Source organism: Bombus affinis, chromosome 1 (assembly GCF_024516045.1).
Source record: "Bombus affinis isolate iyBomAffi1 chromosome 1, iyBomAffi1.2, whole genome shotgun sequence".
Classification (NCBI taxonomy): domain Eukaryota; kingdom Metazoa; phylum Arthropoda; class Insecta; order Hymenoptera; family Apidae; genus Bombus; species Bombus affinis.
Window position 1 is genome coordinate 3,359,326 of NC_066344.1, and position 26,736 is coordinate 3,386,061.

Consider the following 26,736-nt stretch of genomic DNA (forward strand, 5'->3'; position numbering starts at 1 on the left):
ATGTATATTTTACGCTTTTTATCGGGCGCGTTGACGGGTACGTGAAATATGAGAAAATTAAAGCAAAAGTGCGGAGGAGAAATATTTTAAAAAATAAAAGCGACGAAGGGGAATTTCGTTTTGAAAAAGCGGGAACGAGATGAAAAGACGACGTAAATAGGAGAAACCGGTAAATCGTTTTAACCAGGTAGAGGAAAAAGGGGGGAGAAGGAAGACACGAAGAAAAGATCGATAGTTTAAAATTAGCGGAACTCTTGCGACAATTAAATTACACGGTTTCTTGCTGAAGGCAGCCGGTTGAATGTTAACGAGGCTAGCTCGTGCATCGGGAAACATCGGAATCAGGCTGGCAATCGACACACGCCAGAGTCGCGAACATTGTACAGATAAATCTGCCGAGCGGCAAAGCATTCGCCAGGCGGAATTACAGAGAGGCATTTACCGGCCGAAAATGAGCAAACGGAACAGAGAACGGCGATAGTATTTCCGTGTTCCAAAAACAAAAGCAGTTAATCTCGAATACTCGGTCGTAGATCGCTTAATCCACGTTTCGCCGATGTTCGCGCAATGTGGCCGACGCCGCGATGGAATGCCACTTTGGTGCCTGGAATGCGGTGTAACGATCGTAATCACCTAAGATTCAGTTACGGAGGAATGTTTCTCGGGCCGGTATGTGCACGCTCGAGGCCGCGCCGAGGAATTAGAGGAACATAAATAGGTGCGAATTCCGATCGATCGCGGAAAATTCGCCGTCGATCGCGAACGGATACGTTTTGTGTCAGTGTAATTAAAACGCACGATCTGTCCCCGCGTTCCATCAATTATTCCAACATAGACATTCGTCTATAGTTCGGTTATTATTTTCGAGAGATACAACTCGTTCCTCGTGGCCTCGATAGCTCGTACCATACTCGAAAGGATTTTTGCGAGAACTATTATGGACGTATGGAAAGTAAATCGCCGAAACGATAGCATCGACGGATAAACGCAAGAGTTTACGAGAACTCGACGACGATTAAAAAGCGGATGATGCTGCATACGGGGGACTTTTTCTACGTCCATAAGAGACGATTATAAACGCTGCACACGCGCAACGGTTCAAAGTATTGTCGTTTTCGATCGCGTCTGATAATCGGCCGAATTGACTCAGTCACTCCGGCCGACGATTATTTCAACGCCTAGCTCGATTATGCCAACGATTTTTGCAGCGCAGAAACGCACCTTAAGCCGATCTATACCTACGTAGAATAGAATAGAACGAGAGAGATAAAATTGTACAAAAGCGTTGGATAATGGATAATGTAAATATAGCGATAGACGCCGTGTAGAAGCGGTTTAGGGTGCTAGATACAATGTTTTGCTTCTATCTACGTCCTTACCCTCTATCGCCCAACCTGCCCAGTTTAACCTTGTGACACCTCTGTTCTCCTGAAAAGTCCTCTTAATACCTACCACACAAAACTTGAGTGTCTAATTATTGTATGTTAGAGCGAAGATATTTGTGTTCTTGTTCTCCCGGCAGTTGGATACACAATGCGCGATATTCGGTACAAATGGAACGCCGGCCTACAGTCGGTCGGCATCTCGAACGAGGTGGAACTACCGCAGTTTCGCGTGCTCGGTCACAGGCAACGACATTCAACCATACACCTATCTACAGGTAGATATCCCCCTCTTATTAGTTCTTCCTTCTGAACTTCGTCCAAAAGGCTCGCGCAGATGATTAAATAATTATTGACTTATTGTAACATAATTGTCACACGCGTGTACACGCCGTTATATACAGTACGATATGTGTGAAGCGTTGTTTTCTTTTCTTTTTATAATTCTTATTTTTCTTGTACATGTATATAGTTTGACATTTTCTTTTCTTTGTTTTTAATGTATATTTCTTTTCTTTTCTTTTCCTGTTTATTGACTCGCACCGATATGCACCGATCACCGTTTCGCCTTCTATCGCGAACACAATCGATCGTTCCGATCAAGGAAGAGCTTACCCGTTAGGACGAAACCGTCCCCGGGGCTAACTCATTCGACCAACCGACCGATCGACTAATCAATCGACTTCATCGATCTTTAAATCCACGGAACAAAGGACGAAGACGAACTCTCCCAGTTCATACGAATCCATCGTTTCCGACTTAATCCTCTATCACGGGTCGGAAGTGGACGACGTACTTATTTCACTTACGATCGATCGTACAATCTTATCGTCAGTTTTTCTATGGTAACTATACCGTATGGTAACTATCTCGATACCGTGATTCGAAAGAAGAAAATAATACCGAGTCAACTTCCGACGAATCATCCACAACATCAAATCAAACCGACACGACGGGCTCTCAGCAAAATCCAAAGAAAAAAAGAACCGTACGACATTACCGTCATCTTTTTTTCTCGATCGTCTCCGTCGATCGAAAAGATCGCACGAATCAACTACGAGACCACCACACCAAAGAAAATGAACAAACAAACGAACAGCTAATAAATTCCGCTTGCACGTCCTCCTGCGCTCGTGTTCGATCTTTATTGTCCCCCCGTTAAATGGTTCTCTCGTGAGAAACGCAAAGAATAAGAACGAATGGATGGGACAGATAGATAGAGGAAAGAACGGAGAATAGAACAAAGAGAAAAGAATGGAACGAATAAAGCGAAACACGCACAGATTGAAAGAGAAACAAATAGAGAAAAATTAAACGTTAATCAAACACGTGTGTGTAATAAGAAAGAGAGGGAAATAAAGAGAGCGGACTTGTTGGGGTTTTGACGGGGGTGCGAGGTAAGTGGAGGCCCCCTCGGAGCTGAAACGCGTTTGAGGGCTTCCGCGAAGGTACGTACCAACCGCGGGGGGTCTCTCTATTTTTTCAGTCGGATACACGATGAGGGACATCCGGTACAAGTGGAACGAGGGCCCGAACAGCGTCGGTGTCAGCAACGAGGTCTCCCTGCCTCAGTTCAAGGTCCTTGGTCATCGTCAACGAGCCATGGAGATTAGTCTAACTACCGGTAACGTATGAATAGAACCCCACCCCCACCAACAACCAAAAAAAAAAAAAATTAATAATTCAACCCTCGCTTTTAACGGTATGGGTAAGGTGGAGAGACACGTTTGCGCTATCCGATGTCCGCAACCACGATGTCGCTCGCAGCAACGTTACTCTACGTTGATCAATCGTCGATCGATCGATATCTCTCTCTTTCTCGCGATCTGCGGCCCTCTATGCAGATACACCACGTTGCTGGATGTGAAATCCTTAGGCTCGTTTCGTCGTTGCTTTTCATCGTCGTCGCGATTCCTAGAGATTTTACGTATTTTACGTATAGTGATTTCTAGTGATTTCTACTGTTACGAATAATTCCTAGAGATTTTGATCGCGTATTCTTAACGAGTCCAAATGTTTCTAACGACCGCGATGATCTATTCCTAACGATTGCTAGTGAATGTTAGTAAATTTTATTATTCCTCATAATGCCTAGCGATTTCGATTATTTCCGGTAAATTTCCAGTGATTTCAATTATTCCTGATAATTGCCAGTATCTGAACGTACGCTTCGATCGTTACATTTGCATCACGTACAAAAGTATAGAATGTTTTTGATACGGTGTGATGTAACAATCACATGTTGAAAGTATCAACGAGAAGATACCTTAATAAAGTTTTTTACGTCAGTAACGATCTTCCGACGAGTCCCATGTCGAAAGTGTGCTTCTTCATTAAGGCTCGAGTTAATATCCTTTGGTCGGAAGACAAGCGGTGTAATCGTCGTTCGCGTCGGTACCGACGCATCACGCGAGTAATCTCGCCGCAAGATACGTCATCGTTACTCTCTTCCGCGCAGCATCCCTTCTTTGAAGTTCCATCTACTCGGAGCTAACGACTGAGCTCATAACCGTGGGATCCGAGCAGCAATCAGACCTTCCGAGCAAATCCCATTTTCATCCCGTGAACGTCGTTGATTCTTCTTGCGATTCGTAACGGAGAAGACGTAAAGCGAGAAGGGCTATAAACCGACGAGAATTCGCTGGGCGAAAAGAAGCAGCGAGGCAACAACTCGATTTTCTATCTACGCCGATTCCTCGTTCCGTCTTTTCCGCCTCGCTGCCGACCCCGCATAAACCTCTTTTCCTCGAGCACACGCGACATCCTCTTGTATTCTCGAGCACACGCAACAGATCTATCAACGCCGCGAAAACTTTGCTTAACATCTTGCGACGCGTATCTGTCTGACGTAACGAAGGGGAACGACGAGATGCAGAGAAAAAGAAGTGAAAGAAAGACAAGAGGAAAGGGAAGAACGTCTCTCCTTGCCTTTCGTAGCCGATATGCATCGTAAAGAAGGCAAAGGGGAAAACGAAAAGAGAAAGAGAGAGATATCGATTCTAAATAGAGAAGGGAAGTATAAAAATCAAAAGGGGCCAGAGTGAAAGAGAGACATGATAAAAGTAACGACAACTAAAGAATAGAAAGAGACATTTCATGGCGCCTCTCCGTCCCCCTATCCTAACTGTCGATCTTTTCATCGTAGGAAATTATTCGCGGCTGGCCTGCGAGATCCAGTTCGTACGGTCGATGGGCTACTACCTGATTCAAATCTACATTCCTTCGGGCTTGATCGTCATTATCTCGTGGGTGAGCTTTTGGCTGAACCGTAATGCGACCCCCGCTCGGGTGGCCCTCGGAGTAACCACTGTGCTCACCATGACCACCCTTATGTCATCGACTAACGCGGCGTTACCGAAAATCTCCTATGTCAAGTCCATCGACGTTTACCTAGGAACGTGTTTCGTCATGGTGTTTGCCTCGTTGCTCGGTGAGTACTCTTACGTGCTCTTCTATAATACCTATGTACAAATATTGTTCGTTCTTTATCGTTTATCTTAATCTTCGTATCTGGGAAATTTTATACCGCGTAACGATTTCTCCGTAACAAAGGGAAATTCTCTAGCGTACAAGTTCTCTCAGTAATTGTATATATATATGTATCTTGTTTTATTATTTGCGTGGGATCTCTGTCTTTGCAGAATACGCGACGGTGGGTTATATGGCAAAGAGGATTCAAATGAGAAAGAATCGGTTCCAAAAAATCGCAGAAAGTATGAAGACAGCGAGGGAGAATCCAGGACCACCTGGAGTACCTGGTGATCACGGAGATCACGCGCCTAAGCAAACTGTGAGTGTAACATCGACCAATCTGTCGCGCCCCATTCATCTTTCTTTCCGATTAGAATGTTTCTGTTGCTGTCGACATCCCATACGCGTTATGCCTTTAGCCATGTAAATAGTTCGATCGAATTGATCGAATTGAAAAAAGAAGCAATTTCTAGCTGCGCAGTAGAATAGCGTTATTATTACTAGCAATCATGTTAGTGCTGCCACGTTACTTTTGCTAGTCCAGCATTGCCCTTTTATCGTCGTATACCATCAATTATTTTCGCTACTTTTTCGCAAGTTTCAAGTTTTAACGTGTCATGACACGACACTTTCGACCACGAGGATCAACCGTATAGTTTGTTCACGATAACCAGAGGTTCGATCCTCGCCGTACACCAACATGAAAAACAGAGGGACGAAAAAGCGAAATATTTTTTTTGTCGTTCGAAAAACGAGTGAGCCGCGAAAGGTCAAAAGCTAAAAGGTTCTGTGAAAAGAATTCCCATTCGGTCGCGTTACGCCGGTCGGTGGTGGCGGTTCGTGTTCGGACATGCGATGCACTATAAATTTTCTTTTAATCTCGGGGATTGTGAAACGAGAACGAAAAATATTAAAGGGAACGCGGGAGGAGGGGAAAGCCAGGGGAGAAACGACAGACAGAAAGAAGACTGGAAAGAAGGCGGTGCCGTCGGATGGATTGCATTGCGGTATCGCGCGTAAAACGTCGCCAGGATAAGGCAGTTTAATTAATTTTGAACTGGATTAATTACTCGCTCTTTGACACGCCGTGCGGGCCGCACCGCGCGCGATATAAACAAGAACGCTTCGTGTCGCACGGCTCATTTCATCGGCCGGTTTTGCAGCTTCGGAAAAGAAAAAAAAATAGCACGCGGCAAAGAGAAAAGGAGCGAGGGGCGTTAATGAAAATGACACATAGATAAAAGCACAACGACGTTGCCCCGATGTCTTTCTCTCTGTTTTCTACTTTCAAACGTGATTAAACGCGGACACGAAGCTTGCATTAACGCGGAAACCGCTTCGTACGTCCGCTAGAATTCCATTACACTTCGAGCCACAGATTGAACGTAAATGAACGGTGGGAAATAAAGAAGTCGCGTAGATCTTAAAGTCAGGTGAGTCGCTTGATAGATTTGCGATCTACAGTGACTCGTGAAAGTATTTTAATACTTACCATGGAAAACTTTTGCGTATATATAGACTGTATGTGTTAGGTGAACACTATAATATATCGTATATAAAACATCTTAAAATTTAGCTGTATAATAAGACTCGACTGTCGTGATTATACTGTCAAAATGTAAAACCAAACCGAAAATATACGTAAGAATTACAAGATATTTACTCATAGACATATATCTAAACAAAAATTAATCCACTACGTGAATACCCATTTTAATCGTACATTAAGTGTTAAATATGATCCGATTGAATATTACGATTTATTAATATAGCGGATCATTGGCTGTTTAAATACTTGTATAATCTCTGCGAAATATACATATACTATATATTTGTAATCGTGCAAATGCGTAAATGTACTCAATACATAGTTGTACCGAATATTTTGCAATTTCTATATATATTTTCAAATTTGTTTCAAACATTACCAACATAATCATGATAGTCGGGTCTTGTTACAATGCTAATGAAATCTAAGAATGTTTCATACTATGAATATACTAAATGTATTCACAAAAGATTTCTAGAAGTATACAAATACTTTTATGAGTCACTGTAGAATGTGAAATTACGGGAGAGAAAGAATAAAATATCGTAGAACTCGCGTTTGTCCATCCTCAATGTCGCATGCCAATCTACCAAAGTAAGGGGTTCTCCTCGAAAAAGGACACCCCACGCCGAACTGCCGTGTCTCTTGTAAGTGGTCCCGTGTTGTCCAGGAGGTGCGGTTCAAGGTGCACGACCCGAAGGCACACAGCAAAGGTGGAACGCTCGAAAATACCATAAACGGACGAGCCGATGAGGAGGTAGCGCCGGCGCCGCAACATCTTATTCATCCTGGCAAGGATATCAGCAAGCTCTACGGTACGATCAAATATTCTCTATCTCTCAAATTATTGGCTTATATCGAGATTTTCCTTTTGTACTCCTTTTACGAGGCATTAAAAAGGCATTAAAAAGAAGTGAAGTTAAAATATCTGATAGGTTATCTATTCTTAAACTTTTAAGCTGAATTAGCAGTAATAAGTATAGAAAATCCTCAAAACCAGATTTGAATAATTGCATAGCGAATTACATAGAAGAATGTCTCATAGTCGTAAACTAACTCTATTCAAGCCTTTTCCCACCCACACAGTCAATGGTAAAATTATTCTCCGGCAAGAAGTAAGACACCAATGTATTCAAAGAAAAATATATTTACATCTATACCACGATAATCGCTTTCTTTAAGAAAAAAAAAATACATAATATGAACATACATATATATGATTTGTCCGTTAAAACAATTTAACGCATAGATGAATTTTTCTTGTCAGGTATGACGCCATCGGATATCGATAAATATTCCCGCATCGTGTTTCCTGTATGTTTCGTCTGTTTCAACCTGATGTACTGGATCATCTACCTGCACATCAGCGACGTCGTGGCGGACGATCTGGTGCTTCTCGAGGAGGCGAAATAAACGAAGAGAACGCGACGATCGCGCGTGTACGATGGACGAAACGTGCGGTCAAAGACAGATACGAAAGTATTGGGAACAGGGGGTAAAATCGATTCGCAGCAGAAACTACGAAATAGGTCTAAAAATATTGAAAAAAAAATCAATGTCCCGCCAGGACTAAAAGTCCTAAGAGTGCGACGGACTAAAAATAACGTTGTGATTACTTCGATACGAAGGGAGATAGATAAACTGTACAAGCTAGATCGACATTGGCATCCTGGATCGACGAATAGAACTAGAAAAAGAAGAACGAAGAAGTTCGAAGCGAGAACGACTAAGGAAACGTATATAGAGATCGAGGTTAGCGATTGTTAATGGCTAACTTGACCGCGAACACTGTTTCGATGTGAAATGGAAAGTGTCCAGACCAAAGACGTCGACGAAGAGGTAACAAACGAGCCGGGTGCCTCTGTGCTTCGATCGAGTAAGAGATAGAGACAGCCGCTGGTCAGACCGGTCGGATGACTAAAACGCGCTGTGACTACTTCGTGACATTCCAATCGTAGCGCGCTGATCGTAAATCTCCCTGCGCCTGCGACGTGATCTTCGATTTTACGCTGACTCTCGTTCCCATGTTTAATCGCGACGACGACGCGAGCGTATATTATCCACGATACGCGAAAGATTGAAAGTGGAAAACTTGCGATCGCCGGCAGAGAACGAAAACAAAAAAAAGGAAAAGAAATTCGAACGAAATAGAAAAACAGAGAACAGTAAAGAAAAAACAAATTCAAAAACTAAAACTGCGAATCCACGAACGTGCATACCTTAAACATTGCCAGTCTAGGTACCTAGATCTTTAAAAAAGATGAAGAGAATACCTTCGATATAAACACTTGTCAATTTAGCCACCATTATATACATACATATATACATACATATAAATAAATATATATATATATATACATAGTAAAAAAAAATTAACTAAACGTAAGGGAGAACACAAAATAAAAGGCCGTCAGTTCGAGACCGACGAATCGAGACGAAGCCGATGGAAAACGAGAAATTCTAAGAACGAGTCGATCGAGAATTCAACGATCGTCGCTCGAATGGCGCTCGAGTATACATGTGATTGAGCAGAACGACGAAGAATCGCGTGAATCTGCGTGTGCGAGACCGCGTGACTGTGTGTGTGCACGCGCGCCACTGTCCTACGTGTACAAGTGCGTGCCTTCGTGTGTGTCTGCGTGCGTGCCTATACATGTGTGTATATGTACGTGCGTATGTGCGAGCGTGCGTGCGTACGTGTATGCGTGCGTGTGTGTTACTCTACGAGCGCCAGCGCACGTGCACGAAAGAATAAAGAGTCGAGGAGAAAAGGTTTTTGTTTCGAACGAAGACAAAAAACGGTTCACTACCGGAGACTGGTGCGACTTAATCCGTTAAGTAAGTACGTTTTAAGTATCAACGTATGTAAGGAGACATACGTGTGCATGTGCCGCGTAAACGTACCTGCGTTACGTACGTACGCGCATGCACATTAGGTAATTACGTGCAGACACACGTACACGACTATCCGCGCGTCGACAACACACGAGGTAACGGATCCTCGAGAAGCGTCCTCGCGATGAAATACGATCGATCCTTCGTCTGTATCGAGCCAGAAGAAAGATGGATCGCGACGAATCGCAAAGCATCCCGATGGACGCGGCCAGATCGACGAGCGGAGCGAGCAACAATTTCAACGCGAGTCGCATCATTTCGAGGTAGAGCTGTTTTCTCGAATGTCTTTTTTATTGCCACGAACGTTATGTGTGTCCGTTTCATTTTATACCACTTTTTTACCATTTATAGAACTCGTCGGACGAAGCGACTTTTATATTTCCGTCACTTCTATGATCGCGATCCTCCCTCGGAATCGTGTAACTTCCGTGGAATCGTCGCGGCGCGCAACCCTGTACGTGTTCGTGTACGTGGCTCAACGGGGAGTAACTTTTTAGCTCGTACTACTACGTAGCCGCGAAAAAAACTGTTATACGTAGAGATCTACTCCCAGAACGTACGATTAGGTCGGACGTAAGAGTTATTCCAATTTTTCGTGAAATTGCAAAACACGAGGTTGGGAGGGGCCAGCCAAGGAAGAGTCCGCAAATTGAACGCGAGCCGCTCCAGGCTGCGCAGTAAGCTTTTTTCCTCCCGTCGTTTTAGCGTTGAAACAGAACACGAAAAGAAAAAGAGAAGCGCACCGCGATCAAACGAAATCAAACAGCTTTTTTCTGTTTAGTGGCACGCAGGCGTAGAGAAACGCTTTCGCGAAAACGATTTAAAATACGTCCTCGCTGAAGAATGCGGTAGAGAGGACAGAAGAGAAGAGAAGCGAGAGAGCGACGCGAGAATCTCGAGGAAAGAGAAAAGAGAAAAGAGTAAAAAACATCTCCCTTGAATCGTCCTTCTTTTAATGGTTCTTCTTAGTCGCGCGTCACTCTGCAACGAGTTATTCCCAACCGTAACCGTAAACGCAACGTAAATGCTCTTGTTTCCCATTCGAAATACTTGTGACGTCCTATCGAGCAAAACGACAAACGAAATTGTAAGCGAAGAACGGTGTCGCGATGGTTCGTGCGACGCCGTGCATAAAGCACATCCGAGAAAACGAGCAGCGATCGCATTTATCCTCGCGCGTGGATTAGTTTTACCGTCGAACACATGTACACCGCGGCGCGGTCCTTCCGTGGAGAGGCCCTTGGTCTTCCCCGGTAGCTGTTCCGTCGGTACGTTTTTGCTGAGTTAATTAACGCCAATTGTATGCCGTTCTACTTCCGTCTTTTGGATACTCCATGCTGTATGCTCGCATTTTTCCATCCACCATCTCTCCTACTCGCTGTGTGCGACCGCGCGCGTTCACGGACACGGACCTTACCACATCCGCGAATGCCAGAGTCGCGCACACGAACGAGAATCATCTTGATTCCCCAAGTGCATATACGCATACGTACGTACGTACATGTAACACACTTCTGCTTTCCTGTCTCTCCTTTTCATTTCATCCCTCACCCCTCTTTCTCTCTGTCTCTTCTGTCTCTTCCAACGTGGTTTGCTGGCTGCAGACTGGGTCGTGGAAGCTTGCCATTCAGGATATCGACCAGCTGACACGCCCAACCCGCCCACCACCCTCTATTCTTCTCTTTCCTTCTCACTGTCTATGCCTGCCTCTCTTTCGCTCAAATTCTTTCCCTGTCTTTCGCGTCTGTCCCTCGATCTCTCCGTTTCCTTCTTTTTCCCGAGCGCTCTCCGCCGCTCTTCTCTACAATCGCCAAACAGTCCGTTTGCCAGACGCTCTTGCTCATTGTGCATTTAATAAGGAGCTTCTTGCCTTGGTACTCTGCGAGAATTCTTTATAAAAGTAGGTAATCTTGCTCGAGGATCTCCTTGGTCGCCATCCCCCTCGAATATACGGAAGAAGTGGCCGAGGGAAGTTCGTGTTTGGCCGTCCCGTTCCACCACCCTCCAAAAACCCGTGCAACTTACGAGAGAACGAATGCCCCTTGATTAACCTCGCCACCACCGTCGTTGTTATCGGCGCGTTGCATCGCGCGTTTGCTTGTTATTACGTCGAACGATCGAACGATACACCGTTGAAGGGGCGACGCTCTTTCGATCTATGTCGATCGGGCGAGAAAACGATAGTCGAAGCGGTAATACGCACCTAAAGGAGATGAAGGCAAAAGGGTCGATCGATTCTGGCAGCGAGGTGGGACGGGACGTAAATTAACATTCTTAACCCTCGTTCGTCTCTTCGTTCTGCACGTATTATGATGATAATTGTAAGTAATATCGACGATACTTCCACGTCCGCCCCAACGGAAGCATTATTACGCAATTTATATATAATTGTACATCTGTTATCTACTTGGAGTCTCTATTATAGCGAAAAAGAAAGAGAAAAGGAACTAGCGTTTCATCGTTGTGATATATTCTACAGTGTCTATATGCATTTATTCATACGTATATCACGTATGCATTCATGCATACCCACGTGTTTGTACGTATGTACGTTATATACGTGTGCCTATTGTTTACGTTGAATCTATGAAGCCGTGTGTGCGCGTGTACACGAGGAACTGGCACGTCCACGAAGGTGACGAGGGTAAGGAGCTCTTCCGTAGCGAGCGAACTATAATAGGCAGTTAGGCTAAGCTACAAGCGAATTATACCGATAGAACGAAGGAAAAGACCTTTCTCGATAAATCGTTTCGTTTTTCTCATCTTTTTCTCCATTTTATTTCTGCCGCCATCAACTACAAATTAGATAATAATCCAAGTGCACGAACAGAACACCGAGGAAACGAAACTCTAATAATACGGAAAAGTCGGAAGACCGATTCGGTGAATCACGACGGATCGCAATCGTGTACACTCGAACATTTCCTGTCCATTTCTGCGCGAAATGATTACGTGTGCGTGTATATATATATATATACATATACATATATATATATATATATAAGCTTATTCGATACGTTTCGGCGGAAAGTAAACGCGCGTGAAGGCGGAAACGCAATAGATACGTTCCAAGCGGAAAAAGATAGAGAAATCTCATATAGGATGTAACTCATACCTCGTACGTATATATTCACACACCTAGACACACGCACACACATCTACCTACACAAACATATATAAATATATATAATCTATATTTTCGAAAGTTCATTCGAGGAATGTTTCTCTCACCGTTTAGATCTCGAGCACCCTCGAAACACCAGGTTACGTCGAAAACACGATTGGATAACGATTGGCAAGCGAACAAACGTCGATTCGCGACAAAGCGTCGAAACGATAACGCTTGGAACTTTCTTAACGTTTCTCTTCCCCGACGGCGCCACGCGTGAGAAAACAGAGGGGAATAAAGTTAAAAAAAAAGGAGAAAGAAATTCTTAATCCGCGATATAACGTCATCACGAACAAGCTGACGCACGTGTTAAAACGTGCCTTGAAAATCGCGCGCCAGTTCCTCCGAACCGACCACGGTCAATTATTATTATTACTATGATTATTATTGCTATTATTATTATTATTATTATTATTATTATTATTATTATTATTATTATTATGATTATTGATACTATTATACTAATATATATATATATATTATATACATAAACGTTTTAAGGATGAAAAATAAGAAATTTACGACGATCTCTGTCCTCTGGCAGGATAAAAGGCAAAAGAACAAAAAAAAAAAAAGACGAGATGAAGAAAAGAAAATGAATAAGAAAAAAGGTGAAGACTCGAGTTACCGACGGTCACCTACGTATATATATAGATATAAATATTACCACGTAATTATATTACCGAAATGAAACGATATCGTTTAATTACCGGTGAGCACCATCGACGCGCGCGCAGGCATCTCGGCATTTAAACGAGACGAAACAAATGAAAAAGAAAGGATGAAACCAAAACATTAAAAAAAAAAAAAAGAGAAAAATAATGAAAATAGGGAGAAAGAGAGGAAACCTATTAATACTATACAAATCGATCATCTTGTAAATACGAGTTTTATACAGAGCGATTGTATTCGTTAAAGAAAAAAAAAAAAACAAAGAGTACCTACTGCGAAGTAATATATACATATTATATATATATATATATACATATATATATACATATTATATATATATAAATATATATACGCAAATGTAGTGCACACGAGAATGTGACTGTTCGCACATATTTAGGTAAATCACTTTTAAAGTATAGGGAGAAAAAAAAAGCAGAAGAAGTAGACTGGAAGCACGTCGGGGACCGAAGTGAGTACGTACGTTCGTTCGTTCGTTCGGTAATGAGTGATTAACTGGAAAAAATGTTGTTAAATTAGTGTGAGAGGGAGGAAGACAAAGAGAAAGAGAGAGAGAGAGAGAGAGAGTATTTAAGTATTTCAAATAAAAAAGAAAAAAAAAAAGAAAACGTAGCGAATGATTGATGCGCGGCGGGCGAGAGTATTTTCCAAAATCGACGAATCGATCGAGAATCGTGCACCAAACAACGTAGACGACCATACGATCACAATATTCGAATTAGTTTACGATTTTCACGATTTTTCACGTCTACCCTAGAGAAATTCGTTGAGATATCGAACGAACGTGCAGGATCGAAACGATTCTAACGCTAACGATTCGAAAATAGAACCAAATCAATTACTACTCGATTTTATACGATCGTTCGAGCATCCTTGAGCCCTATCACGAAGTTCGGGAAACGCATAATTGCTCAAAACGAAACTCCTCGATCGGCGTACGCTTCGGTGTGCGCAGATTCTCATTTCGAGTCAACGTTGTTTATTCGCGTGTAACAGCAGAACGCAAAGAATCTTGCTCTTGATCTCGTTTCTCATTTTTTGAGGATACTCTACGGAATATACACACAGAGAGAAGAAAATGTTCCTATCGAGAGCGTAAAGTATTTTCTACGATAGATCGACCAAGTGGGATGAAGGTTTTTTCGTCGGCACGATTCGATATCGTGGTCGATGGTCGTCCTCGTCGATGCACCGATATCGTAAATGAACAAGAAATCAAGCCACGGGCGTGCACACGACAAGACCATGTGAGTTCAAATCGCGTTGTAACGAAAACTGCCAACTTCATATTGCAATATACGTTTTAGTCAATCGTGGCGATGCACGGGGGGGAAAAATAAAAATAATAAACCAGTCGACGAAACAAAGGAATTAGAGAAAAACAAGCACTAAGCGACTAAGGAATTGGAAAATCTGCCTGAACGGGTGTTAAACTCCTCGAGACCTATTTTCGGTTCGACGATCGATCGATAGCAGGAGAATACTCGGAGCAACGTTTCTCCCGTTGTATTTTCGTTGCACCCAGTTCGATTTCACGACGAACGATCCGCGGTTCGCTGCACCGCCGCTTTGCTGTTCGCGTCGACGCACGGGACGAAACGCGCGCAAGCTCAACGATCTCGCGAAACACGGCGAACATTTCGATCAACTCGAATATAGCGATGTATCTTCGAACGGATAAACCGTGTTCAACGTGTTTTGTAACCTGTATCCGTTCCCTTAGGTTTCGTAGCCGAACAAAAGAACAAAACAATTTGTATCATCCTGCTCAAAATAAAATTAACACCGCCGGGTTGCGAATATATACCATTGGGCGTGTCTGACTACACATACAAACGTATGAATTGATTTGGCAGCCAACCTTTTTGATTTAGGGAAATTGCAAAGTAGAGGAAAAGAAAGAAAGTGACGGAGAAGAATCGAATCGAAAGAGATACATACGTTCGGAGTAACTCGTTGCTCAAATCTCGGTTTTTAAGCGAAACACCGATGTTAATGTGAACATTTCGTTTCGATGTTGCTCGTAGCATATTAAAACAGATGAAAAAAAAGGAAAATAAAATAACAAACATGTGAACTTTGATCAATGGATACGAATAAGATGGTTTACGTTGGACTCGAACAACTATCGAATATTTATAATTTAATTTAGCCTCCCGTTGCTTTCATACCATGCTGTGTGTTTATTAGCGAACGAGATTCTTCAGACTTTCATGACCCCGCTTTTTTGCAGTTTATATTGTTCGAGGCTCCAGCGGGTGTAAATCATTTTTACGATCTTAATGGATCTGCTTTAACGCCGTCGCGAGTACGACCGAGTTTATTCTCCAGGACAGCTTGCATTCTTTAAGCAAATTAACTTTTTACGATCCAGCGTCACGTATGGCGTGACGGTTAAACCGTACGTCGAGTTGATAAACGTTTTTCAAACGAAAAATTGTTAGTCCGTTGATTAAATAATAAAACGAAAGGTCCAGTCAATTTAATACACTTAACATGGTGTACTATATTTTTCATCGAGAAAGATATAAATGGAAAAGTCGAGGATGATATTGAGAAAGTTGTATATACTTTGGATTCCAGTATTTCGGTACAAGTTACACGAAACTTCTCGCGCTATTTTCCAAGTGGAAACGATTCACACTTTGAAACCTCGAACAATATTAGCAGGCGTCGGGCGTAAATATACGCGAGCGTATTCGGCGAGAACGGTGTATTTCTGTTCTCGGGTCTGATCAACGAGAAAGCATGTCCCGCTTCGTATTACGCAAGTTTGCAATTTCGTTCGCGTAGCTGCCAGAATCGTCCGGGATTTGGCACGTTTCTACGTTCGTAAACCGTTTGAAAACTTCGAAACCCCTTCGAATCGGAGCTGTCCAACCCGCGTTACATACAGCGAAGAAAAATAAACGAGTTGTTCCAAGAGTATACTAAACCGGAGCCGTGCGGAACGTCTTCGATCGGATGGCGAACGACCGCGAATGTAAAAGATGCGGAATTCAACGGCCGAAGATCGGATACAGTGATCGTGCTCATGGACGACCGAAGGAAGAAGAACGAAAGTACGACGAGGTATCACGCGACGGACTGTCTCGACGAGAGTATCAAATTCTAAAATGTATTTAATAACACACACTAATTGCATTATGTTGTAGAAACGTATTCTACGGTCGTTAACGATAAGAAGAACAATGTAGATACACGCAGTCAACACATTCACATATACATATACGTACACGATGTATAAGCAAAAACGAACACATACACACATAAAGAATAATACTTATATACATGCATACACGCAGTACATAACACGATACAATATACAGGTACACACGAAGCATACCCCGTAGGTTGGGTGATTACCATCTCGATGCGATTATACATATATATAATTAATTATAAATATATATATAAATATAAATATATACATATACCAGCACTCGGTAGATATAGGTACACCCATACGTTTACCTATACTACCTTAAGAAAGAAAATTAAATAAAATTAAACAAAAGGAAAACACATCTACGTGGCTGTAACGCGCCGATTCTACGAAAAAAATAAAGGGATAGCGCGACGAGAGACGAAAAGAGAAGGATGGGCTAGGGAAAGAGAGGAGAGAGAAGAAAAAGGACGCGCGAGAATGGACACTGTTGCATTTTGCACGACAGGGGCGTATATAGCAGTGCGAACATACATACATACATAACACACAATAGCGTAGACTTAATAGAATCCGTGAGAGTGTGGCTGATTTAATCGGGAGAGCGTGATTCGTCCGTGAAAGAATGTCCGCGTGTACACTATTGCATACGTGGTACGTGCGTGAGTATCTCCGTGGTCTGTATTTTATTGCGGAAGTTCCTGTTCCTCGAGAATTAACGAGAAGACATTTAGACGAAGACGATGATAACGACGATGCAAGTAGCCGAGAGCGGATGACAAAGTCGAGCCGTGAGAGTCACCGAGTTTTTGTAGATCATTAAAGAACAAAAAGAAAAAAAAATAAGAAAAAAAATATACCGATTGCGCGGGTGCCTCGATATCTGCCCGATTGTTCGATCTTTTTCCTGCGTTTCGTTCGAGAAGAGTCGAGAATCTCGTTTTGCAACCACGACCACGAAAAACATTTTTGTCCGCATGAGAAACGAAATAGAATCGATTGGCGAATGTGATATACCTATATTTCCTTTTCAGATTAGAGAAACGACGAGAAACAATATAGAGAATATAAAGAAAAAAAAAAAAAAAAAAAAAAAAGAAAGAACGGGCAGATTACGGTACGCCCTTAATATATGATTAGCCGTGCGCCATTAAAGAAAGCGTTTTTTGTAATATCCGAATAAAATGCATGGTCGACGACAACGTATATAAATATCAGCTCAATTACCATGATCGTCCCACAGAAAGGCGACTGTCCGCTGAAGAATAACCAATCCCACCCCGTCAACGAATGGCTATTGGAGAACGCGCGTGCATAGACAAAAATTTATCCTCGTAATCACGAATCTATAGATTACGCGGTACAAACGAAAATTCTATCGACGAGAAGGCAAAGTCTAGGCTATCTTTAACGCTCACCGAATGCCAAATAGAAAATTGTTCGTTATACGAGAGAAACGAGAGCGATTTATATAACCTACCAAAAGACCAAAGAATACACGAAAGGCGAAACTCAATGAAAGCAACGTTCAGTCTTTGATACTTTCCAAACCTAACATCTTTTCGTTACTCGCGTTCTCTTCTTCTATTTTTGTTCCTTGTTTTTAACGCTATTCTGGTAATATTACGCTCGATCCTCTTTGTTGCGCAACAACATGAGCAAACGCTAAACCGCGCCCGTCGTGTTACGCGAATCGCGTAAATCGAATTACAGCGTCTCTCGACCGATCTCACTCGCGATATTTTCAACGAGCATCTTGACAACTGGAACAACCGAAGCTAGCTTTCTTTGTAACAGGCCAATACCTCGAAACCTATCCCCTCTCCCATTTAGCAATGTCTGTCAATTACGAATAAAATTTTATCTGGTTTTCGATATAAATTACCGAGAGACGATATTCAATGGAAAGATAGCCAATCTTCGTTCCATCGTTTTGCAAGAATTCAAGACGCTCTTCTTGCAAAACAGTTTACATTCGTAGTCGAATGAATTCATGACTGGTAGAATTGAAACGATCCACTATTACACCGTAACGATGGTATACCGACTCCTTGGGTAATGTAATGAAATTGCGAAAAATTTAAAGTGAATAATCTAAAGGATAATTATCCACGAAATTTCCTGAGTTTCTATCTTTTGTATCGGATACAAAAATAAAAATATTAAATCTAAGATAAGATATATATATGGAATGAAATTTATAGTACGACGTTTGACCACTTTTCCGAGTCTCTCTCCACTTGCGACGTCAAAGGGCTAAAAATTTGAATAAATAAATTTTTACTTCGATACGTCGTGAACTGTAACGTGCTACAAAGTAAAATTATCAATTATTGGAAATATTGATTTTGTTCGATAAATATCAAATTAAAGTTATTTTTCAATTAAATAGCGGATATTTCATTCTGCCAGTGGAAGATTAATTTCCGTTCGCAGCGTTTCGTCGTACACCGTGCTTCACCTTCGTCCACTGCAGCAATATTTTCGCGTTCTCATCGATAGCTACGCGTTTCTTCTCATCATTCGTAGTTCACGATCGTGAAACTGACATCCAACGAGCGCGATTCGAGGCGAAACGATTACATTGTAAATAAATCAGATGATATTAAAAAACTCAAAGAGAGAAGGGAAAAAGAGAAAGAGAGAGAGAGAGAGAGAGAGAGAGAGGAAAGAGTGAGAGAGATTCATAAATGAGAGAATACGAATGCGAGAGAAAATGTGAGGGAGAAAATGCAGATGCGATAGGGGAAAAAGAGAGAATGTACATATATGAGCGTGTGTATTAATAAATTATAATACGCAATCGCGTATTAAATGCGTTAGAATCGAAGAATCGCTCGTGCTAACTGCCGAGAAAAGGACATATTAAGGGACGCAAGCGTGCCCTCGCGTTCGTGTGTCGTTTAACTAAAAAGGGATTTAAGAAATATATTATATATATATATAGGAAGGATAGAAAAAATGAGATGGTCAAAAGAAAAGATAAAAAAGGAGTAAATAAAACAGAGGCTCTCCTAGTTACTTGCTCATTGAAATAATATTCTAAATAACGTTCGTAACGGAACAAAAGTCTAGATATGCATCAGTATAATGAAAGATAATTTTACGTACGTATAAGTAAGATTCACGCGCGCGCGGCTACAGTCATGCGCGCGCATACACGCGCCATTTCTTTACTTTTCAAACTATGGGTCTTTCGAACCCAATCTTACCAGTGATCCATATCGATCTCGAAACTTCGCGACTTGTTCCGTGAAATCCGTAGAATATATCGAAAGGTTGTAATATTTTAACGATATTTTCGAGTAATAGCTACTGTTACAAAGGAAAACGAAAAGAGAGATACGATCCTTCCCTCCCTTTATTAATATTTATAAGTTCATGCTTCCTAGCGAAAAAATATTGATATAGTAACGGTGGAACTTCGACTTAATCGAGTAGTAGAAATTGTTAAAAGATTATAAATATCGAAAGTAGACCGTAGAATCACTTTGCAACATTGGTGCTTTTTATATATATATATATATATATAAAAGAAATATATATATATATAAATATATATATAACGAAAAGAAATAAAACGTTTCTAGATTCCGCACTGAAACATAACCCATACTATTTCCAACGATTAAACACGGTATACATTTTTTATTCAGTGTAGCGAGTACTCGATAAATCAGAAGGATTTAATTGAGAACTGTATTTATGACGCAATTAATTTCATGAAATTGCATAATTGTTTGTAAATCCATTAAAGATGAAAAAATAGTTTTCATTTTAAAAATATACACAAAATTGTTCATAGAAAGTTTTTAATTGCGTTCGTATAAATATAGGGGAATATCGGGAAAAAGTGTGGTGTCGTGCGCGTGCCTGTTCGCCGCTGTGCGTTCACGAAGGATCACGATTTCTATATATTCAGATCGATCGCTGTAAGCCGTACAATTTACAGTGAACATGTACGGCCTGTGAACAATTACAAGCTTGTAGCGAAAAAAGAAACAAACAAAAAAATATATACCAACAGAAAAAGAAAAGAGATGCACTCGAAATCACTTGGAGCATAACCATCTTTAAATGATGGCGAACATAACATACATTGTTACGTAAACGAGTATAACGGAAGAAAAAAAATCGTATCGTTGCATGACCGATATACCTAAATGAAACTATTACTACGCGATACGACGTTATTATGTAAAAGTTTTTATTGCGTGAGTAAAATTATGTTATGGATGAAAATGTGTACCTTGTAAATAATAAATCTCGTCCTCTTCTTCGTGCATCGAACACACTACCGACCAAACAATGTCCTTTCACGCACGTTTCGATCAGAATTCGACAATGATCGCCTTTCTTACATCCTCAACGATCACTCGCGATATCTATAAGAAAACTTTTAACTATCAATTCTATTTGCTCGCTGATTGGTTAGAGCACATCTTTGTATAAAAGAATTTAATTATTTAACGAAAAAGATAGAAAAATTAAACGCATGATTTGAACGCGTTATACGTCATTTGCAACTGACATCATGAAGCTTATCCTTCGCAGTCACGTGATCGTAAAATCTTGTACCTAACGAAGGTATTTACGTTACGTAGCAAATAAGTATTTATTCCTACCGGTAGATGGCAAACTGATTTGAGGCCGATAAAATCGTCACATCGGAAACGCCTGTTATTAAGAGTTGATTTCATTTTATTTCGTCAATAAAGCATATTTTATCTCTAAATACATATGTCTTTTATTTATTGAACTTCTTTTCAAAAATTTCAAATAGATAAACATCTTTAATGCTTTAGACTTTTCCAGAAGCTGTGTCCCTTCTAATCAATACTTCCGCAAACGATATTTTAGGAATGTGTAAATGCTATCATATAAAATTAAACTTTTAAATTGAATTAATGTTGTATGTAAAGTATGTATATGTAAGTCTTTATAACATAAAGATAATACACAAACTACAGAAATATATGTACATATTCATATTTAATACATATGTATGTTATACACCTACACATCTTGAACAAACTGGAACTCCAATCGAATGTGAATTTCAAAACGATTGTTTGAAAAATGTTTAAGTAACCATTCTGTTAATGCGTGTCTTTTAGCATTGAAACTACGTAAATACTGTTTTAAGTTCGAAAATAAGGAATTAAAGCCTACCTTTAATAAGCTAAACCTAACCTTCTTTAACTTTTTCTGCAGCATTCTCTAAACAAAAGTACGTGAACTGCAGTTACGTCAATTTTTTCATCTACATAATCATTTACTATCATCTTACAGATGAAAGACACAGATACTACAGCCTTGCTTTTGTTCATTTTATGTTGCTTTCATAAAATAAAATTAAGGTTAAGGACATTCATTTGAACGTTCTTGTACTTTGTATTCATTATCTCTACGCATATGCAATTTTATTATTTATATGGTGTCGACAATGGAAATATAATATTCAGGACACTAAGATATACGTTACGTTGCCGCGGTTTTGTATTTTTCGCTATATTGTCATTTCTAGTAAAATCTGATAAACATTTTCTAGTATTCGTACTATGTTTACCTTTCATTGTAATATATTTTCCTTCTTCTACGGAATATTTTAAACATGAGATTTTATTGATTGCACAGAATAAGTTCTATTAGAATTGTCTTTACAAAACTAGTGCAAAAATAAAAGTTAGATACATTGTTGTCACGCGAATACCGCTTCTGATACGGTTCTGCGAACAGAAATCATTGATCGTGCTGTGTCTAACAACCTTATGTTCACCTTCTTAACTTATAAAAACAGACCATTGTTTCAACAAGATATATCATAATACTCTACTTAGGATAATAAAAATATTGATTTATGCTCGCTTTAAAGCATAATAAAATCACTCACTTTGTTTTCGAATAATATTATTGATAAATAATTTCAGACATTCTAGAATAATTTGTTTATAATATATTGCAATATTTTGAAAACAACAATAATTAGCAGTTTAAGAGAAAGAAATATTAACTAATTAATAACTAACTAACAATTGTGCCAAAACAATAACAAATAAGACAAAACTACAATCCATATAAAAATTTTGGACGAACCTTGCTTATGTAAAATGACCAGACTTTTATAAAAATAATATTGTATATGCAATACAAAATGGTACAGAAACCACTCAACACAGTTATATAAAATAATTACTATGATTGCAATATTGAATATCAGTATCGTAATTTTAGCTTTTTATGACAATTATTAAGACTATTTTTGCACGAGATAAATATCTATATGTTTCAACGAGTACTTTATGAAAAATACAATTCAGAGTTTTAAAAAAAATGATATCAGACATAATAAAAAAATATCATAAACATGAAAAAATGTTACGTACACAACATCAAGCAGCGTTATACTCGTGTTTAATGTATATATGTATGTAAGCGTTATTGTGCAAAATTTTGATATTTGTCGCATGAGCCTCCCTCAATTTCCAGCACCGAGGTATCGCGATGTTTCTAGACATATGTATCCATGTCGTCATTTCCACTACTACGTAACTGCGTTCAAAAGGGATTACTCTTGTTATAATCTTCACCAGAACCATTCTTAATATTATATGCTAAATATATTTAAAATTAATATTATGGATTTTAAAAACGTTTTCTCAAAAATATTCTACGAAAAATTGTCTGCAAATATTGATTATAACAGCTTACATGATAGAATGTTCTAGAAAACGGGCGAGCTTCCGGCAGGTGCCTTCTAGAATTTTCAAAGCTCAATAAAAGCGGCCGCTGCGCGCTAGTATTGAATACTCTGAAAAGTGACGGCGAGCGAAGCGGATCTCCGAGAGCGATATAAAGCGATATTTCCTTTGCGATTATATTCGTACGATATAATCATAAATACAACGTTAGTGTGAAACAAGCTGTTCCTGATTAATTTCTGTGTGTCGATATTTGATTATACGTAACTAAATACAGTGAGAAAAGATGCCAGAAGACGTCACCATGGTTGGTGCCGGCGAGGTTGAAACCTTCGCCTTTCAGGCTGAAATTGCACAATTGATGAGCTTAATTATTAACACCTTCTATTCAAACAAAGAAATTTTCATTCGAGAATTGATTTCGAACGCATCTGATGTAAGTAAAATTTATTTTAATATTGTATTACATCACTGAAATCCTTCACGTTAAATAGCTAGAATTCTTTGGATTAAATAATTTCAACCAAATTTTAGAGTTTAAAATGTTAAAATTACAAATTTTATGTCGTTTCGTAAAAATTTCTAAGTAATTTTTTATTTTTTTTATGCAGGCGTTGGACAAAATCCGTTATGAATCTCTCACAGATCCATCCAAATTGGACACATGCAAAGAGCTATTTATCAAAATCGTTCCCAATAAAAATGAACGTACCTTGACTATCCTTGATTCGTAAGTATTAGTTTTTGTGATTAGTAAGTATAAATTTTTTTCATATATCGAAATTTTAATTCGTTTCATTTATTCTATCAATCATGTATTTTCTTAATTTATTAAGAAGATATGAATTATTTTAACTACTTGATGTAAAATCAGTACAAAAGATATAAACCTGCACAAATCTAATTTATGTTAAAAATAGAAAATGAATAAAGAAATTTTCTTTCTTACAGTGGTATTGGTATGACAAAAGCTGATTTAGTCAACAACTTGGGTACCATTGCTAGGTCTGGTACAAAGGCATTTATGGAAGCTCTTCAGGCTGGTGCAGATATTTCTATGATTGGTCAATTTGGTGTGGGTTTCTACTCTGCTTACCTTGTAGCAGATAAAGTTATTGTCATCTCTAAACATAATGATGATGAACAATATGTTTGGGAGTCTTCCGCTGGTGGTTCCTTCACGGTCCGTCCTGACAGTGGAGAGCCAATTGGAAGAGGTACCAAAATTATCTTGCACATCAAAGAAGATCAAACTGAATACTTGGAGGAATCCAAAATCAAAGAAATTGTCAAGAAACATTCTCAATTTATTGGCTACCCGATTAAACTTGTTGTTGAGAAAGAAAGAGACAAAGAACTAAGCGAAGATGAAGAAGAGGAGGAAGAAGAGAAGAAAGAAGGAGAGGCTGAAGATACCAGCAAGCCTAAAATTGAAGAGGTTGGAGAAGATGAAGATGAAGATAAACCTAAAGATGAGAAGAAGAAGAAAAAGAAGACCATTAAAGAGAAGTACACCGAAGATGAAGAACTAAACAAGACAAAACCAATCTGGACCAGAAACCCAGACGACATCTCACAAGAAGAGTATGGCGAATTTTATAAAAGTTTAACCAATGATTGGGAAGATCATTTGGCTGTCAAACACTTCTCGGTAGAAGGTCAATTGGAATTCCGGGCGTTGCTCTTCATTCCACGACGTGCACCGTTTGACCTTTTCGAGAATAAGAAGAGAAAGAATAACATCAAATTGTATGTACGCAGAGTTTTTATTATGGATAACTGCGAAGATCTTATCCCAGAATACCTTAACTTCATCAAAGGTGTTGTGGACAGTGAAGATCTTCCATTGAATATTTCCCGTGAGATGTTACAACAAAACAAAATCCTCAAAGTCATCAGGAAGAATCTTGTCAAAAAATGTCTAGAACTTTTCGAAGAATTGTCTGAAGATAAAGAGAGCTACAAAAAATGCTATGAACAATTTAGTAAGAATATAAAATTAGGTATTCACGAAGATAGTCAGAATAGGAAGAAACTCTCAGAATTGCTTAGATATCACACATCTGCATCTGGAGATGAAATGTGCTCATTAAAGGACTATGTTGGAAGAATGAAGGAAAATCAGAAACACATCTATTATATCACTGGTGAAAGCAGGGAGCAAGTAGCCAATAGTTCGTTTGTAGAAAGAGTTAAGAAGCGTGGTTTTGAAGTAGTGTACATGACAGAACCCATTGATGAATATGTTGTCCAACAACTGAAAGAGTTTGATGGCAAACAGTTGGTATCTGTAACAAAAGAAGGCTTGGAACTTCCAGAGGATGAGGAAGAGAAGAAGAAGCGCGAAGAAGACAAAGCTAAATTCGAGAATCTCTGCAAAGTTATGAAAGACATCTTAGACAAGAAAGTAGAAAAAGTTGTAGTATCCAACAGATTAGTCGATTCTCCATGCTGTATCGTTACATCGCAGTATGGATGGACTGCAAATATGGAAAGAATCATGAAAGCTCAAGCCCTCCGAGATGCATCCACTATGGGATACATGGCAGCCAAGAAGCATTTAGAAATCAATCCAGATCATCCAATCATGGAGAATTTGAGGCAAAAGGCTGAAGCAGACAAGCATGACAAATCTGTAAAGGATTTGGTCATGCTTCTGTTCGAAACAGCACTTCTCTCTTCTGGTTTTGCTCTCGAAGACCCACAAGTACATGCATCCAGAATATACAGGATGATCAAACTTGGTCTTGGTTTTGATGATGATGATACACCAAACGTAGAGGATGAGAAGATGGACACAGAAGTTCCTCCATTGGAAGATGACACAGAAGAAGCATCTAGAATGGAAGAAGTAGATTAAGACTTTTAATGTTTAAAATTACTTAACTAAATCCAAAGACTTCTAGGATGTAGAAAGACTGTTACAAATTAATTTTACTTAAGTATTGAAACTTTTTTTTGTCTTTCTATATGTAACAGAATGAAGTGTCATGCCTAATTAAGTATTGCATAGTGCTAATTAATATCTATTTATTTGAAAAATATGACAAAGTAGAAGTTCCCTGCATTCCGCTAATAGCGCTTTTCAAATCAAGCCTGGCACTTGATTCTGTCTCCAAATTCTTTTTTATGATGTCATTTTCATGCGTCAGCATTATCATTTTATTTTTTTTTTTTTGCATTGTACATCGTTACGATTTCATTTCGCACTTTCATCATTCCATATTGAAATCGTCATGTAGTCTGATAAAAGGTTAAAACCGTTATAAACAATTGTGTGTGTAATAAAACAACCTTACACATTAAAGTAACCAGTGTATTTTCTAAATTCCCATAATTTTATTTTAATTAAAAATTTTGAGCACAATTCGCAAAATTCAAAAACTTTAAATAAATGATTATATATATTTATTAAATTCCTTTACTTCCTAATAGAAATCAACTTTTAAGTTATCAGTAAAATTGAGAATAATGCGATAAAAATCTTTTCATGTTGAAATTTATAAGGATAAGTACATATTTTGAAATATGACATCACAATGCGTCGACCATGCTTATCGATTATAAGTGCATTCACCGCACATGGTGAATGGATTCATCGACCGCCTATAAATATACATAACTTTTTTAATGCAATAGGTTATAATGAATACAATAGATTAATGTAAACAATATTAAAGAGAAAAAATTGTATTCAAATCCATCTTGAACAA

At 39.4% G+C, this 26,736-nt stretch overlaps 2 protein-coding genes and 1 long non-coding RNA gene across 18 annotated transcripts in view; 2 read left to right on the forward strand and 1 right to left on the reverse strand.

Annotated features, from left to right (window-relative positions):
• LOC126914319 (gamma-aminobutyric acid receptor subunit beta) overlaps positions 1–13,062 on the forward strand; it is an 89,779-nt gene extending 76,717 nt beyond the window's left edge. For 2 of the 12 annotated variants that reach the window (XM_050718223.1, XM_050718134.1), the window contains exons 6-11: positions 1,523–1,660; positions 2,869–3,006; positions 4,528–4,812; positions 5,024–5,172; positions 7,055–7,217; positions 7,670–13,062. In XM_050718223.1, coding sequence (XP_050574180.1) covers positions 1,523–1,660; positions 2,869–3,006; positions 4,528–4,812; positions 5,024–5,172; positions 7,055–7,217; positions 7,670–7,815 — 1,019 coding nt within the window. In that variant the 3' untranslated portion in view covers positions 7,816–13,062. The remainder of the gene's footprint in view (positions 1–1,522; positions 1,661–2,868; positions 3,007–4,527; positions 4,813–5,023; positions 5,173–7,054; positions 7,218–7,669) is intronic. The other 10 variants (XM_050718582.1, XM_050718497.1, XM_050718990.1 and 7 more) reach the window with 8 other exon arrangements.
• The window catches only part of LOC126916161 (uncharacterized), a 218,078-nt gene extending 197,375 nt beyond the window's left edge, over positions 1–20,703 (reverse strand). For all 5 annotated transcript variants that reach the window (XR_007710500.1, XR_007710484.1, XR_007710502.1 and 2 more), the window contains exon 1: positions 20,572–20,703. This is a non-coding gene — a long non-coding RNA (uncharacterized LOC126916161). The remainder of the gene's footprint in view (positions 1–20,571) is intronic.
• Positions 20,704–23,107: 2,404 nt separating this feature from the next.
• Positions 23,108–26,330, forward strand: LOC126914132 (heat shock protein 83-like). The gene is made up of 3 exons (XM_050717657.1): positions 23,108–23,459; positions 23,635–23,753; positions 23,975–26,330. The coding sequence occupies exons 1-3, from the start codon at positions 23,310–23,312 to the stop codon at positions 25,881–25,883; spliced, it is 2,178 nt and encodes a 725-aa protein (XP_050573614.1). The 5' UTR covers positions 23,108–23,309; the 3' UTR covers positions 25,884–26,330.
• The last annotated feature ends 406 nt before the right edge of the window (positions 26,331–26,736 follow it).

What these genes read in the sequence shown, in the direction of transcription:
- LOC126914132 (XM_050717657.1), top strand. Translation starts at nt 23,310, where the DNA reads ATGCCAGAAGACGTCACCATGGTTGGTGCCGGCGAGGTTGAAACCTTC. An exon ending in TGATTTCGAACGCATCTGAT is followed by an intron (nt 23,460 to 23,634) that starts GTAAGTAAAATT and finishes TTTTTTATGCAG; the next exon opens with GCGTTGGACAAAATCCGTTA. An exon ending in ACCTTGACTATCCTTGATTC is followed by an intron (nt 23,754 to 23,974) that starts GTAAGTATTAGT and finishes TCTTTCTTACAG; the next exon opens with TGGTATTGGTATGACAAAAG.